Raw genomic sequence first — 14,097 nt, 5'->3', positions numbered from 1 at the left:
AAAAAACTAAGTTTGAAGTAGAAACTAACACTCAGCATGATTGACTTCACCATATTCATGCTATTAGTCAGGTTTCCATCATCAATCCAAAGTTCCACCTAACCAAAATGAACTAGAAAATTTGGTTGAACATGTTAATTAATGAGCTGCCACCACAAAAGCTTCACAACTTAAGCAAGCCAGGACAAACCCTCTGGAGAGGGCTGAACTTCACTAAATGGACAGAAATTAAAAACCAGTCTGTAGGCACTTTGCAAGTGGGTACTTTACCTCAAACACAGCAGAACAGTGTTGATTAAAAACCAAACTTTAGTCTTCAGGTACCAAGAAAGGTATCTTGTTCATTCCCTGACTTTAGAAATTCAACTCTTTTGCTGGATTTGGTAGCCTTGAAATCTTTAAAATCCATCTGTCCCTCAGGTAAGAACAATCCAGGTAAGTATTTCTCCATCCTCTGCAAATAGAAAAGCAGAAGACCAGAAACTCTGACTTTTAATGAAAATATGGCTCCAGCTGCTGAAGGCTATCCAGTAGCATTTAAAGCAGCACTTGAGATATTTCACATTTTCCAGTGTATTATCCTGTTACCCACTAAACAGCTGAGACAAAAAAATCTCTGAAGTTTAACTGGCAAAAAGCCAAAAGGGCAAATAGTGAAGTTGCTTGTGTAGGTTTTTGTATGGGTATGAAACTTGTATTTGTGGCCCACAGAGGAGCTCTCAAGTCTATCACTTTAAGACCAAAACATTCCTATGAGCAGTGAGTTGAGTGTGACAGATCCAGATGAGTGTTTGATGGAAATGCATAGCTTGTAGCATTGCTCTTCAATCACAGTGATTAAGACCTTGTCAAAATATGCAGTTGCTCTGACAGACAAACTGCTCTTCCAGATCTTTGGCAAATCTTGGGCTAACCAAATTTAAAATCTGTTTTAACACATTAACTGAGAAGATGTAAAGGCATGTCAAAATAACATGGGAACAGATATCTGGACATATAAATATTTCATCATCAACCCCTGTACTTGATTCGTGACTTTTCCCTCCACTCAAATGAAATTTGTTTTTGAAACAGCACAGAAGTTTCTGCCTCCCAAATTTGCAACACTATCATGTTTTAAACTTTGGGCCACAAAACTTCCAGTTTGCCATGGGTTTTTAACTGTTTCATTAAACAGGACATGGTTTGACGAGGTCAGCATTCTTGTTCTTTTTCTGCAAAGCACCTGGCACAATGAAGTCAATGAACAGATCTCCTAGTCATTACAGCCAACCACAAATTCTCTGTGAACCAGAAGCCAGGCTAAGAAGCAAACCTGAGCAGGATGCTGATCTCAAACCCTTCTGCCACCTGATTGTTCCAATGCCACTGGTGCACCATTTACCTCAGGCTCCCATGAATGACCCTCATTTGACACCCTTCTGACAGATCTACATCTGATAATATGATCAATCACAAACACTTCCATCTCCTTTTTATATTAGGATTCAAAAAGAATATACACATCTTCACAAAATGCATTTAGTTTCCATATAATATACTTGGATTGAAATGAAATTTGCACTTGGAAAAAATTTAAAAAAAAAAAGTATGAGAATATTCCCTCACATTTCTCCACAAAATTTCTTCTTTAAAATGTGACAAGCAAAGGGCACAGAGACTGGACCTAGAAAAGCATTTTTCTCCTGATGACATTCTGTACATTTTACTGTATTTACACTGAAGCAAATGAGCAGAAGTCTGAAGAAATTAAACACTTTCAAGTGCTAAAATCAAAACATAAGCATACAATTTTTTAATTTCAGTATTTTGAAGTACAGAAAGTGAAACTATGAATATCAAATACAAATTTAAACAAAGCCACTTGTCCTCCCCTAGAATAATCAATGTGAACTACTTATAGAAACTTACAAATTTAAAGTAAAATCAAAACAAAATAAATACTGTACATACACTTTCCCTGCCTGCAGGCAAAAGAGGATGGGAAATACTGTTATGAATTGAAAAAAATGCTCTTAAAGCTGCAGCATCCCATTTCCCAGCCAAATACTTAACACAGTAGTGCGTTTCTGTAAAAAGGAAGACACACATACACCGACCCCTACTGAGCAGACAAGCTAATATTTTCAGAAACATTAAGAAGGAAAGATAGAAATTAGACTATGAGAGTAGAAAAAGGAGGAAAAGACAAATGGGCCAGCAAAACATTACTACAAAACTAGTAAATATAGCCAAGAACTAGCCCCGTGGTTTGTTTTTTTTTTTTTTTTTTTTTTTCAAATTCCATGTTTGTTTGGTTTTTTAAAAAAAAAAAAATCACCAAAGCATTGGCAGCAATAGACATTTCCCAGCAGAAGTGACAATACATATCAATATAATCTCTTAAAGTGATCCCTTTCATTCCCTTCCCACAGCATGAAACTCTTATGGCTTAATTTATATTAAAAGTAGAAAAAGTCCTTTTTTTTCCAAACAGAAATGCAGCCTATGAAGAACATGCATCTCCTTATCAGTGCTACTTTCATTTCCCATCCACTGCATGACTTATCATTCATACTCTCCCACAAAGAGGGTTACCAGGGTGGCTTTTTAGTTGGGTTTATTTTTTGGAAAAATGGATGTTGCAGCTTTTCATCTTGTTTAAGGATAAATAGTAAGGCCCTTGGTTCCATTTGTATTTCTTCTGTCAAAGAGTAGCACTGGGCTCACTCAGCCCCAGAACTACCAACAGCTTTTAATGGTCTGGAAGTATTTATGTGAATGACACTCTGGAAAGACACAAGGCTTGGGGGTGGTGGTGGGAGTGTGAAGGGACAGGTGGGCATGTGGAGCCTAAAGAGTCACTGGGTCATTCTAGTCTCAGTCCTGCTTAGTCTCCACAGCTGCCAAAAAGGGGGTAAGCAAGATTCTCACCAGCTCTGGCTTTGAAATCCTGCAAACATTTTTAACACTTAACTTCTATGGTCTTGTGAGTAGCTTAAGCCTTAGAGCAAAGCCCAGAGAAAGCTGAAGCTGTAAAATGTGGTCATGACACTGTGCTCTCTTACATCTCTACCAAAGGTAACACAAGCACTTCAACTACCAAAAATTTTTAAAAAATAAAATCAAAACCCCCAAACCCCCCATGTGATCAGAAAACAATTTTAACTCTCAACATCTAACCCTTCCAAAATTTTCTTTAAGAATGAATTCATGTAGAGTATTACAGGTTGCATAGGTAATCTACCTCAGAGGTCAACAAAGGCTACCCTGTAGCCAGGGTTTATTAGCAAGTATAGTAGGAGAAGAAAAGGGAAAGTTGCTGGAAGAGTCTTTGATATAGTTTCTAGGTGGTCTTTCCATTTTCATGTTTGATTCTTTTTTTTTTTTTTGCAATTGTAGGAACATGAGAACTTGAGAGTGGGAAAACCCCTACAATATTTCATTTCCTATTGTTCTGCCTACAAAAAATTTAAAAAATAAAATTGAGTTTTATGCCAAATGCGAGTTCTCTGACTTTTCAAAAAACATTATCCTTGAAAACAGGTGAAACCATAGCAGGTGTAATTTGCTGTTGTCCAGCCAGTGCTCCCTACTCCCTCCCTCTTCCACCCCAAGTGAGACAGCAAGGAAAAAAATTGGGCTTTTTCTCTCCACTACAACAACACAAGGTTCAGTCCATCTACAGAAAGATTGGTGCAGAAGTGATTTCAGCTAGAACACAACAAATATATCTCTACATACAAGTACACAAAACAAGTGAGGTCACCACATCCTCTTCATGAGCTACCAGGAGTTTTCTTTTTTCCTCCTTTGTTGTTTTTCTTTTTTTTTTTTTTAATACTGCTCAACACAGCAATTTCTTTTGAATTACTTGTTCTGAGTTGGAACATCAGATTAACTTCTGCTGGAAGCATGGATATTTGAAGAAAATGGGAATGAACCTCTGCCTGTTGACAGCCTGTGAAGAGACTATTACATAAATTCATGACAGTGGAGAGCCACTTGGAAAATAAAAGGTAGAAAAATTAGAGTAAAAGAAAGGATAAAACCAAGAGGAAATAATATATATGGGTCCAGCCATATCTATGTTTCAACAGTAAGATAAATAGCACGGATGAAAAGAGACTTTGTATAAACCAATCACATGTACAAGAAAGCATACTCTGTATTTTAAAATTCCTTACTCCAGATTCTATTCTGGCATACTTTTACTTCAGACAAAAATCTGTCTTTAAGGAGAGAGACTCATTCTTTATTCTGCTCTGAATCTAACTGCTGCCCTAAACTGGAATTTTACATCATTAGAAATTGTACAGTCAGCAGGAAGGAAACAGTTTGGTTCAATATGCTAAAGCTAAAACAGTTTCCAAAATCTGGCATTAAATCATTTGCTCAAGTTTAAACTAAGAGAAAATTTATATGGGTATATAATTTTAACTAATATTGACAACATAGTTTATTTATTTGACTTACTTTGGTGAGAACATATGAGAAAATAGTTAAAATATTCTCTTTTAACTATTTCCATCTAGAAAACGTAGCACCTGAGAACAGCAAGTCCTTATAGTCATTTTCAGCACCTGTAGAATACTTCTTAGCTTATCTTCTGCTTTTAAGAAATCCTTGACTACCTCCATTTCCAACATTCTAAAGGTTGATAACCTGTGTTAAATTAAAAAAAAAATTAAGACGACTAAAAGCTTGGTTTCGTGAAACATTAATTAATTAGCAAACAAAAAAAAAGTTTAAAAATTGGCCCATACAAGTCACAGAACAAGTTAAGTCATCATAATGTAAAAGTGGTGCTGCAAAAATCATGCCTCAACTTTCAAGCTCCAGATAAAGTAAAGCTATGAAAGCTACCTGACTTTTTTGCAGTGGCACTATATTTTGATGTTTCTCCATTTAGAAACAGGATAACATAGTGCTAATTCATTCTGACCCTGCAGTAATAAAGAACATCAGAACCATTTCCAAAAAATTCTAAAGGCATTCATAATCTAGCCTAAATAAAAATAACTCTGCACAAGTATTCTAGAAAATAAAACTGACTTTGCTTTTAAACCATAAGAGAAAATTATTCCAGTATAGGATATGGAGGAAGGAAAAATTTGTGTCGAAAATTGAAATCAATTTGATTACTTGGACAGCTATGCAGGAATATTTTTACTCTTACCCATCAAAAAAAAAAACCAAAATCAAAACCCCAACCAACCAATAATATTGTTGTCATCAGCATATTAATGTTTACATTTTGGCTGGACCCTGCAAAATGCCCTTTTTCCAGAATCAAGTAAAAGTATTCCCCTCTCCGCCTTCATCCCCGTCCCTCTAAAGTTAAATATTTCATTTTATATTACAGAAAAATACAAATTTTAAATCAAAATTATTTACAATAATTCAGAATTGGCATTTGCTATCAGCTCTGTATGAAGCCTGACACAAATGATCATTCTGATACCAGTAAGCTACTTAAATGCTTATAATATATGGACCAGTTAAGACTTTGAATTTGCTGTCTCGCCCAGCTCTGAAAGCAACATGTTCTCCTGCTTTCATGACTCTTCAGTAAAATGTGTTTAACATACAATAACAACACTTTAATGCTTCTTCCATGCTACATTAAGTAAAATGCCAAATCTTATGACTGCAATGTGTATCTTATGAGTTATTTGAGAGCTACTGTTCTGAAGAAACATTTATCTCAACTGATGTCCTCGTTCCTCCAAAAGATCTATAGGGTCTTCCTCCTTTGTACCCACTCTTAAATAACTTGAACAAATACAATTTCAGGGAATCTTTTTACAGAAGAAAATCATCACAGACAGATCATCAGGAGGAAAATATGTACTCAGATTTGGAGGAAAGAGGTGCAGTTCAAAACAAGTTAGCTACTGGACTGACATAAGAAAATTCTTCTGTCTTTAGGAGTCTCTTCTAGTCCATTAAATAAATAAATCTGATATTAAAAAGGACAGGTCAAAAAATAATCAAGCTGGCAGAGAATATGCAACTTGCAAGTCAACAGAAGCCCAGCCAATAGCTTACAAAAAGCAGGAAAAAAATAAGATTCCTTATGCCTTAATTTAAAAAATAATTAATAATGCATCTCACCCCTATTTAAGACTATAACCTGAATATCAAATTTAGGAGTCCAGACTAATCACAATTAATGTGGCTCTCCACTGCACCAAACACACATTATCAAAACAATTTAAAACTTTCACATTATTAAATCTAAATTAATAACCCCCCACAGAAAAAAGTCTTCCAAATAAATAGCTTCTTAAATGAATTTTAAAGTTGTGAAAAATCTATCAGAAATAAATTATTGATAAACCACCTTCATCATCTTCCCCTCATTAATTTAGGTCAGAAACTACCAGCAACAAATTATATTCAAGCCCTGATGAGAGACTATTTCTCACAGTCCATGTCTCTCTGAAGATTTCCCCGTTCCCGAATGGTTATTGCTGAGCAGGTGTGGCACAGTGAAAATGCAGCATTGGGTTGGTTTTTTTTGTGTGTTTTTGTTTTTTTTTTTCTTTTTCCTTTTTTTTTTTTCCTTTTTCTTTCTTTTGTTCATCAGGCAGTGTTTTCTATGGTACATGCAAGTCTGCTTCAAGCAGAGGAATAACAGCAGCTCCAGGCTCTGTTGCCCTCAATACTGGTCTGTGTAGGAAAGAGCAGTAGTAGGAGTAGCAGCTACATTAAACAAAGAAGCGTGCATGGCCATTCCGGTTCAGCTTCAGGATCTTCCCAAGGCGCTGTTTCGCAGTTGCCATTCCTTTCTTTGGACGTTTGCCTGAAAAACACAAGCAAGGACTTCAGGCAGGAGATTCAAAATGAATTTTCATCATTGTACAACAATGGTGAAACCCAGAGCTCGAGATGAAGCAGGCAAAGTTTGCACCGGAATCAAAAAAGTTCCCTCTGTTTGTTTGAAAAGCAAAGAGGGAACCAGAAGAGTAAATAAAACACCCAGGAACTGTTTTTCTAAATTCTGGCTAGAATCATCATAAATAAAATATGTGTATTATTTAGAAATATTTCCAGTCTATGAAGGGCAGTGGGTTTAATAAGGAGAACTTAAACTGAGCTTCCTGAATTTTACTCAAGTTATTCCTTTGAGTAAATTACAGAAAATAAACCAGAAACTAAAACCTATATAGTATGCTCATCAGACTATTTCTGAAGTGTTAGAGTTTCTAAACTTTCATTTTTAATAAGCATATCTGAATCATGCCAGTTAGATCTCTCTTAACTCCACCTCCCATATTCTGTGCCAAAATCTGAGTGCCCACAGCAAGCTCAATTTGGATTCTTCCTCAAGGTTTAATCCTGTCCTTTACTCTGAGTGTTTGGCAAGGGGATGGAGATAAGCATTACCTTTTGTTGCCTGGTTGCTGATGGGGGGTGGGTTTGATGCTGGCCTCTTTGTTGGGTGCAGTGGTACAGACAGGGATGTTTCACCATAGGGCCTGTCAGGGCTAAGGCTGCCATCACTCAGCTGACATTCTGCTTGCACCAGGCTGGAGTCTCGTGTGTATTTGCCATGCTGAAAACTCAAGCTGTTGCTGTGGACTATGCTTCTGTTTTCCTGAACCTTAAGACTTGCTTCTGATGCACCCTCCTTCTTGATATATTTTTGAGTTTTATTTGCATCCTATGGAAATGAGAAAATAAGATGCACAAGTTAGTAGCTTCTGGCTACAGGTTCCAACTTTTCCAATTATACAACTATGTCTTTGAAACAGGTATTACAGTTCCACCAGAATCTGGCCATTTCATGAGTCCATCATTTCTTTTAGATTACATACCTCTTATAGATAACACAACATAGTCTCTGCAATCTTTTCCATATGCACCTAAGAGCAATGCTACAATTTAAGTACACATACTAATATAGTCAATTCCTCTACTTTTTGCTGTCAGTTTGCAGTGAAGAAAGGAAACACAGCTGTTCTTGATTAAACCAGCCACTATAACAAGCCATACCATCATCACTGACGCCTTTAATAGGTAATTTGTTTTCAATATTCAGCTGATGAAAGAATAAATGCTAAATTGGGAATTACAAACTGTAAAGGAGTATACCATGTAGTCAGATATTCTTAGAAAGCAAACACTATAAAGCATGCAGTTAAAAACAGTGCTATTTAATGGCTAGAATTTTGTAACTTCAGTTGTTCTAGTTAATTAATTTTTCTAATAGAGACAAGTTCAGAAATACTAAGAAAATATAGCATCAAGGTAAAGTATGAGCTTTTCTACACTGTGAAAAACTAGAGTGTTAAGACACAAAACCTTTAATTCCTTGCTGCATTCCATCTGGACAGCTATTGAAAGCTATCAGTTTCAGCAGTACCAATTTCCTAAGCAACTATCTATACTATACATATTATCAACATGTTCCACTTGCTCTGATGTTCTGGTTGGGAATAACAATGAATAAACAACAAAGGCTTCCCCAACTAAAATGAATATAAATTCACACATACTTAATGCAGCATTTTAGTTTTTTTTTTTTTCCCAAGATATTGACCTGAACACCTTAATATTAGGCACTGTGAGAGAAAAGGATTTGAAAGGAAAAAACCCAAAACAACAACAGTGAAAAAATGCATGACAAAAATAACCCAGTTACCAGAACCAGAAGCATCTGACAGATACACAGTGTGTAAAGACCTGTTCACCATGCCTCCTGTACTAACAATTTTATAATGTCTCCTCCTATAAAAATGTGCTCAGTATGTTCTAAGTATTGCTTTACCTGAGGGGCAATCCTTGAAGCTTCATTCAGGTGTCTAGTCCATGCTGAAGTTCCCAAGTCTCCTTCCTCCTCCTTCACAGACCTACCTAAAGAGAAGTTCGACAAGATAAAATTTTAATACTTTCAAATCTAGCCACAAGTTTCCCATTCTTGTAAGGATGCCACAAAACTTTTAGAAGGAAATATTTAGAAAGGGTATTCTGATGAGAAGCTAAATTTGCTCCAGTTTTCACACAAAACCAACAGCAAAGCAAAACCACAGAATACACCTCTTTCAATGTCAGTCTGATTTACTTAAAATCTACTCATCTAACAACCACAAATCTAAAAATGTAACTTGAAGTGACTATTCTGACACTATTCCAAAAGCAGGGAGCAGCAGTGTCCTTAGCTCAGATACCTACCACATTCTATGGCTCTGTGGCTCTGAGATGGCTGTCTGTCTTTATGCCGACTCCTGGGGTAGCTTCTGTGTTCCTGAAGAGAGGTTCTTTTATTTGTGCAGTCTGTGCTTTGAGTATGACCTGGTAAACATGTAGTATAGTGCAATCCTGCCATAGAAAGCATGCCCTGAATAGCTTCTTCTTCTGTACTTGTCGAGGTAGGACATTCCCTAGGAAAACCAAGGGAGTAGTAAGCAGCTCAAAACAGAACACTTTGAAGGACTGATTTTTACATTGCTATAAAATAGAACCACAAATACATGCTAGAAGGTCTAACAGTTTATAAAAAATGCCAAGAATGTGCTTACTTTTTACTGGGAGTTTCATTTCTAGATGGCTTCTGGGTATTTTGACAAAGGTCTCTTGTGACCTTAGAGTCCTCTTTGAAGTTTGATGTTACTTCCTGCTTCTCTTCATCACCTGAGCTTTCTGACTCCTCTATGGAGGAATCCTTCTGCTGAAACAAGAGGACACATGCAAAATGGTCACCAGACTTCCCAAGTGAAGACTCTAACTTAATTTATGCTAAGTGAAGAATACAAAAGCTTTAGGGTCCAAGTTTTTTATACTTTTAGTATACAAAATGCAGTTTATCTGAGTATAGTGGCTGAGATGCTACACATGCAAATTTTGTAATACTGCTAAGTACATATTCCACAACACAGAAATACATTCCAATCCAATTCCAAAATCTATTTTTTATAAAGCACCACACATATTACACCATACACAAATCACTGCATTCTCTTTAATGAGAGCATTAATTATTCTTAACTTCAATTTTCAAAGTACAGGGAAAAAATACACAAGTATGGCTTGAAGCAGCAGAGAGAATTGATGCCTACCATATATAACAGGACACACTGTGCCCCAGAAAACTGCTTCTGGCTCCTGCTCTCACAAATATAACTTTCAACAGCACCATCTCTGATGAGTGACAGATGCTCTCAGGTAAATCCAGAAGACAGCATGAACAGAGAGACAACAGCTGTTGCCTCTCTTACAGAGGCACAGCCTCATTTCATGAATGAAAGAGCTTTTCAGCTCCTGCTGAGATTACAGCTTGTATGGGCAGGAGCTTCTCAAAGGTGGAGCAGCCATATGTGACTCAATATGCCTTTACTGGAAGCAAGGGCTACAGTACATATGTTCCATCTTGGTAATTCAGACTAATCTATTTTCAACAAGTACAGAGAATATCACAACTGTTTTTTCATGCCATGGAATATATGTGACACTCAGCAGAGGTTTTGAAAACAGGAGATCAGAACATGGAGGAGTCATAATCCATAAAGACTGACACCATTATCCCCATCATCAAAAACAGAACTGGAATGAATTAAGTGCAGTTTATCACCAATAGGTATTTTTATACAATAGTTTCATTCACATGAGCAGCTTCCTAACCTTTGACCCTTAGAAAGTGACACAACTGGACAAATAAATTATATATGATTCAGTGTTAATAATAAAGGTATTATTTTGTTAAGATCCTCTTCAGTACAATATAAAAACATTTAAAGGATTTACAGGTGCTAGTGAGAGAATTAATTTGGCATGTGTCATTACAAAGACAAATTTCAACATGCAGAAAAGTTATTCCTTTAGAAACTAGTAGAAACTAAAAAGCAGGAGAACATGTAAAGAACTAAGAAAGTAAGTATAGCATAAATCTAAAACATTCACTCATTTAAAAAGGCATACAAAACTGGCTACATTGTCCTGTGAAGATGAAATATATCACTTCTGAGTAAATACTGATTCTGTGTCTTAGGAAAGGAAACCTTCTGAGCCAAAGTTGCTGGCAATTTAGGAAACCAGAAGAAACCACACCATCAATGTTCCTATCACTTACTCCAACATCTAGATTAGGTAATGATGAAAGACAGAAAGTATAAAAAAAAATATCTTGACCACCATGGGAAAAGTAGGAATTTGAAGACTTCTTGTAAAGTCATATAATAGGCTGACAGCTGAAAGGCAGACCAAGGCATTACCTTCCAGAAGCATGAAACAAAAATGTGAGGTAATCACTTCACCTTACTGCTAACCAACAAAAATTTAAATTACTAAGTACAAATCCGATTTGCAAATGGAAAAATAATTGAAGTATTTATAGACACATAACTTCTAGAATTTAGTAATGTGTGTATCTTAAAAATATATTATAAATATCTATACATATGTGTACAACGCATATCATTCATTTAATTCTGAAGAAATCACAACAATCAAGACCTTCAAATGGAGGATTCCCAATTATTTCCAATAGTCTAAAATCCCTGAATAGGATTTAGCCACTTTAGGTTGTTTATAAAATATGAATATCTGTAAGACTGTTTCCTATTAACCATGCTCTAAAATGAAACTTTGTGCTAGATACTCTTAATTCAAATGATGAAATTTTAACTTTTTATTAGAGAACTAGGATCTGACTTTTCTCAGACTTTGCTTGATCCAGAGCATGGCCCATCCTCTGCCAATCCTATCTCAATGACAAAGAAGATAAAACTTGGCAAGATAGCATATCTTATCTTTTTTCCCAACATTGGAATAAATGAAGAATGAAGCAGCACATTGTTAGAGATATTAATCTGAACAAGAATTGAATACTTTGTCATTGCTGCTTTAACACAAACTTTGACCAGATAAATCTGAAGTACATGAGCAACATTATATTTAATTGCTTCATTAATTTCTAAGATTTTTTTTCTAGATGTACCTGTGTAGTGCAATCAGGCTCAGATTCTTCTGAATCAGAAATATCAGAGTACTCTGAGGATCCATTCCTGAGTTCTGATTTCACACTTTCAAAGAACACTGCAGAGAGATGAATTAAAATGTAAGACACAACATTTACTACACTAATACTTAACAATTATTTCTGAAGCAAAATCCAAGAAAAACACATTTTGTATTTAACAATCTGTAAACAAAGGCAAATACACACACTGCTCTGGTTCACAAGTTTGTCTACTGCTGACCAAGAGACTCCTCAAGCAATTGAGCACATGAAGACAGGAAGAGAAATCAGGTGCAGCAGTTTATATTTCTTCCTTCCCATAGAGCACCCACTCCAGAGAGGTATCTTGGGCAGTTTCTGCTTTTTATATGAAACCACATAAAAGAACACAATTCTTCCTAACTATATGCAAGAATAAAGGATGCACCTGTAACTATGTATACACTGCAGTTCTAGTTGAGGTTTGCTCCTATTGAGGACAGTGGCAAAGATCACAATTAGGCATCAAATATATCTCAAGGGTTATTTTTGATTTCTAAACCCTGCACAGTGATAATTACTTTCAGAGACAGAAAAAAACCAACATAAGACTTGTCATCTGAAAGTGAGTAAATTGAACAGCTGGGACCAAAAGCTGAGAAGACTAACTAAACTTAAGATAGTATTAGAGAGAACCATGAGGAATATCCAAGCACATTAAATAAGCAACATCTCTCCATAGGAAATGAAGTTACATAAAGTAATGTATAACATGTAACAATAAAATTACAATTTTTAATTACTGATCAAAACAAGCCAAGGGATTTCTGACAGTAACTCATGCCTTTGGCTCATTTCAAAAAGGCAAATAAGATTCTAGGATAAGCAACAGCATGAACAACACAGAAAACATAATTTCAGAGATCAAAAGAATTTTCCTTTAGACTATTATCTTTTCCAAGAAAATATATGGCTCTGCTATATATGGCCTCTAGAGACAAGGAGGAATATTCCCAAAATTGGGTGAATGACAGTAGTCATTATCCATGAGATCAGGCTAAAGAATTGAATTAAGAAAAACTTCACTTTCCCTTCATCCACACAAAGTATCCCACTCAATTAAGGACAGCACTTGATCTTTGTCCCTCTGCTAACACTGGGTCACCATTTAAAACCAGGATCTTGGCATGACACACAAAGCTAGATAGAGCTTGATCTGCTTAAAGGGATCTGTCTGTGGGCATTCCTCTTGGCTCAATCCCAGGAAGAACAATGGAACTTGGCAGCTGTTACAGGAACAGGTAGTCCTATGTGGACAATGCCTTCCCCTCTCTCTCTATGGTCTCAGTTGAGGTAAAATAATCACACACAGGTAAGAGGGAAGACACTCAATATTCAATTAAAAATATCAGCACTAGTCCTGAGTGCACAAGTTTGGAAGAACAATCTCAACATTCACTTCTAGTTCTAAGTACATTTAATATATTTAGATACTGCCATATTCATTCTGTATCAAATAAGAGCAGTAATTTTGAAGAAAAGTTACAGCTTCTCTGTATGATTTAATCTTTGATTCAAGTGCAAAATTTAATTTACTTAGTTTAATTTTGGAAGTGGAAAACCACTACAGTAAGCCTTCCCTCAACAAGCTGCTTGCCCTGTTGCAAGAATACCAAGAGAGACTTCTTTAATGTGCAGGTTTTTTAATACTGTCTACTGTGAGATCTGGAAGCACAGTCAACAGAGATTATAGTTTGCTTTGTTAATGAAAATAATTAAATATTTTATTCAAGCTGACAGCAAAGTCAAATGCTATGCACTGTTGTGCAAGAAACTCAGGGAACTCTAAGTCTCCAAAGAAGTCTTATCTTATAAGTGCTGACTTCAGTTTGCTAGTACACACCTTCTGAGCCCTTTCAAGCTCTACTGTGAAAGATGTGACACAGAATTAAGCAGAGAGCTGAACAGCTATGTCAAGGACTAATCTATCTGCACACAGGGCTATTAAAAATAGGCATTGGCAACAGGCATTCAGTATTGATACTTTACTAACACACTGTGATCATCACTGCTGAACACTGGACAGGAGGGCTTGAGGCTACCAGAAAACCAATAAAAATTAACTCCTAGTGAAGCCTGGTTTAAAGGAAAGTGGGGTTAAGATGTTCTGCAGAGTA

General features: G+C 36.1%; 1 protein-coding gene across 1 annotated transcript in view; it reads right to left on the bottom strand.

Annotated features, from left to right (window-relative positions):
* Positions 1–1,520: 1,520 nt before the first annotated feature.
* The window catches only part of KDM7A (lysine demethylase 7A), a 29,346-nt gene continuing 16,769 nt past the window's right edge, over positions 1,521–14,097 (bottom strand). Inside the window, exons 13-18 of the mRNA XM_056511823.1 lie at positions 11,921–12,018; positions 9,507–9,655; positions 9,160–9,368; positions 8,756–8,841; positions 7,372–7,648; positions 1,521–6,787 (exon numbers count right to left, since the gene is read on the bottom strand). Coding sequence (XP_056367798.1) covers positions 6,693–6,787; positions 7,372–7,648; positions 8,756–8,841; positions 9,160–9,368; positions 9,507–9,655; positions 11,921–12,018 — 914 coding nt within the window. The 3' untranslated portion in view covers positions 1,521–6,692. The remainder of the gene's footprint in view (positions 6,788–7,371; positions 7,649–8,755; positions 8,842–9,159; positions 9,369–9,506; positions 9,656–11,920; positions 12,019–14,097) is intronic.

Source organism: Oenanthe melanoleuca, chromosome 1A (genome assembly GCF_029582105.1).
Source record: "Oenanthe melanoleuca isolate GR-GAL-2019-014 chromosome 1A, OMel1.0, whole genome shotgun sequence".
NCBI classification, from domain to species: domain Eukaryota; kingdom Metazoa; phylum Chordata; class Aves; order Passeriformes; family Muscicapidae; genus Oenanthe; species Oenanthe melanoleuca.
This window is presented reverse-complemented; position numbering and strand designations above follow the sequence as displayed.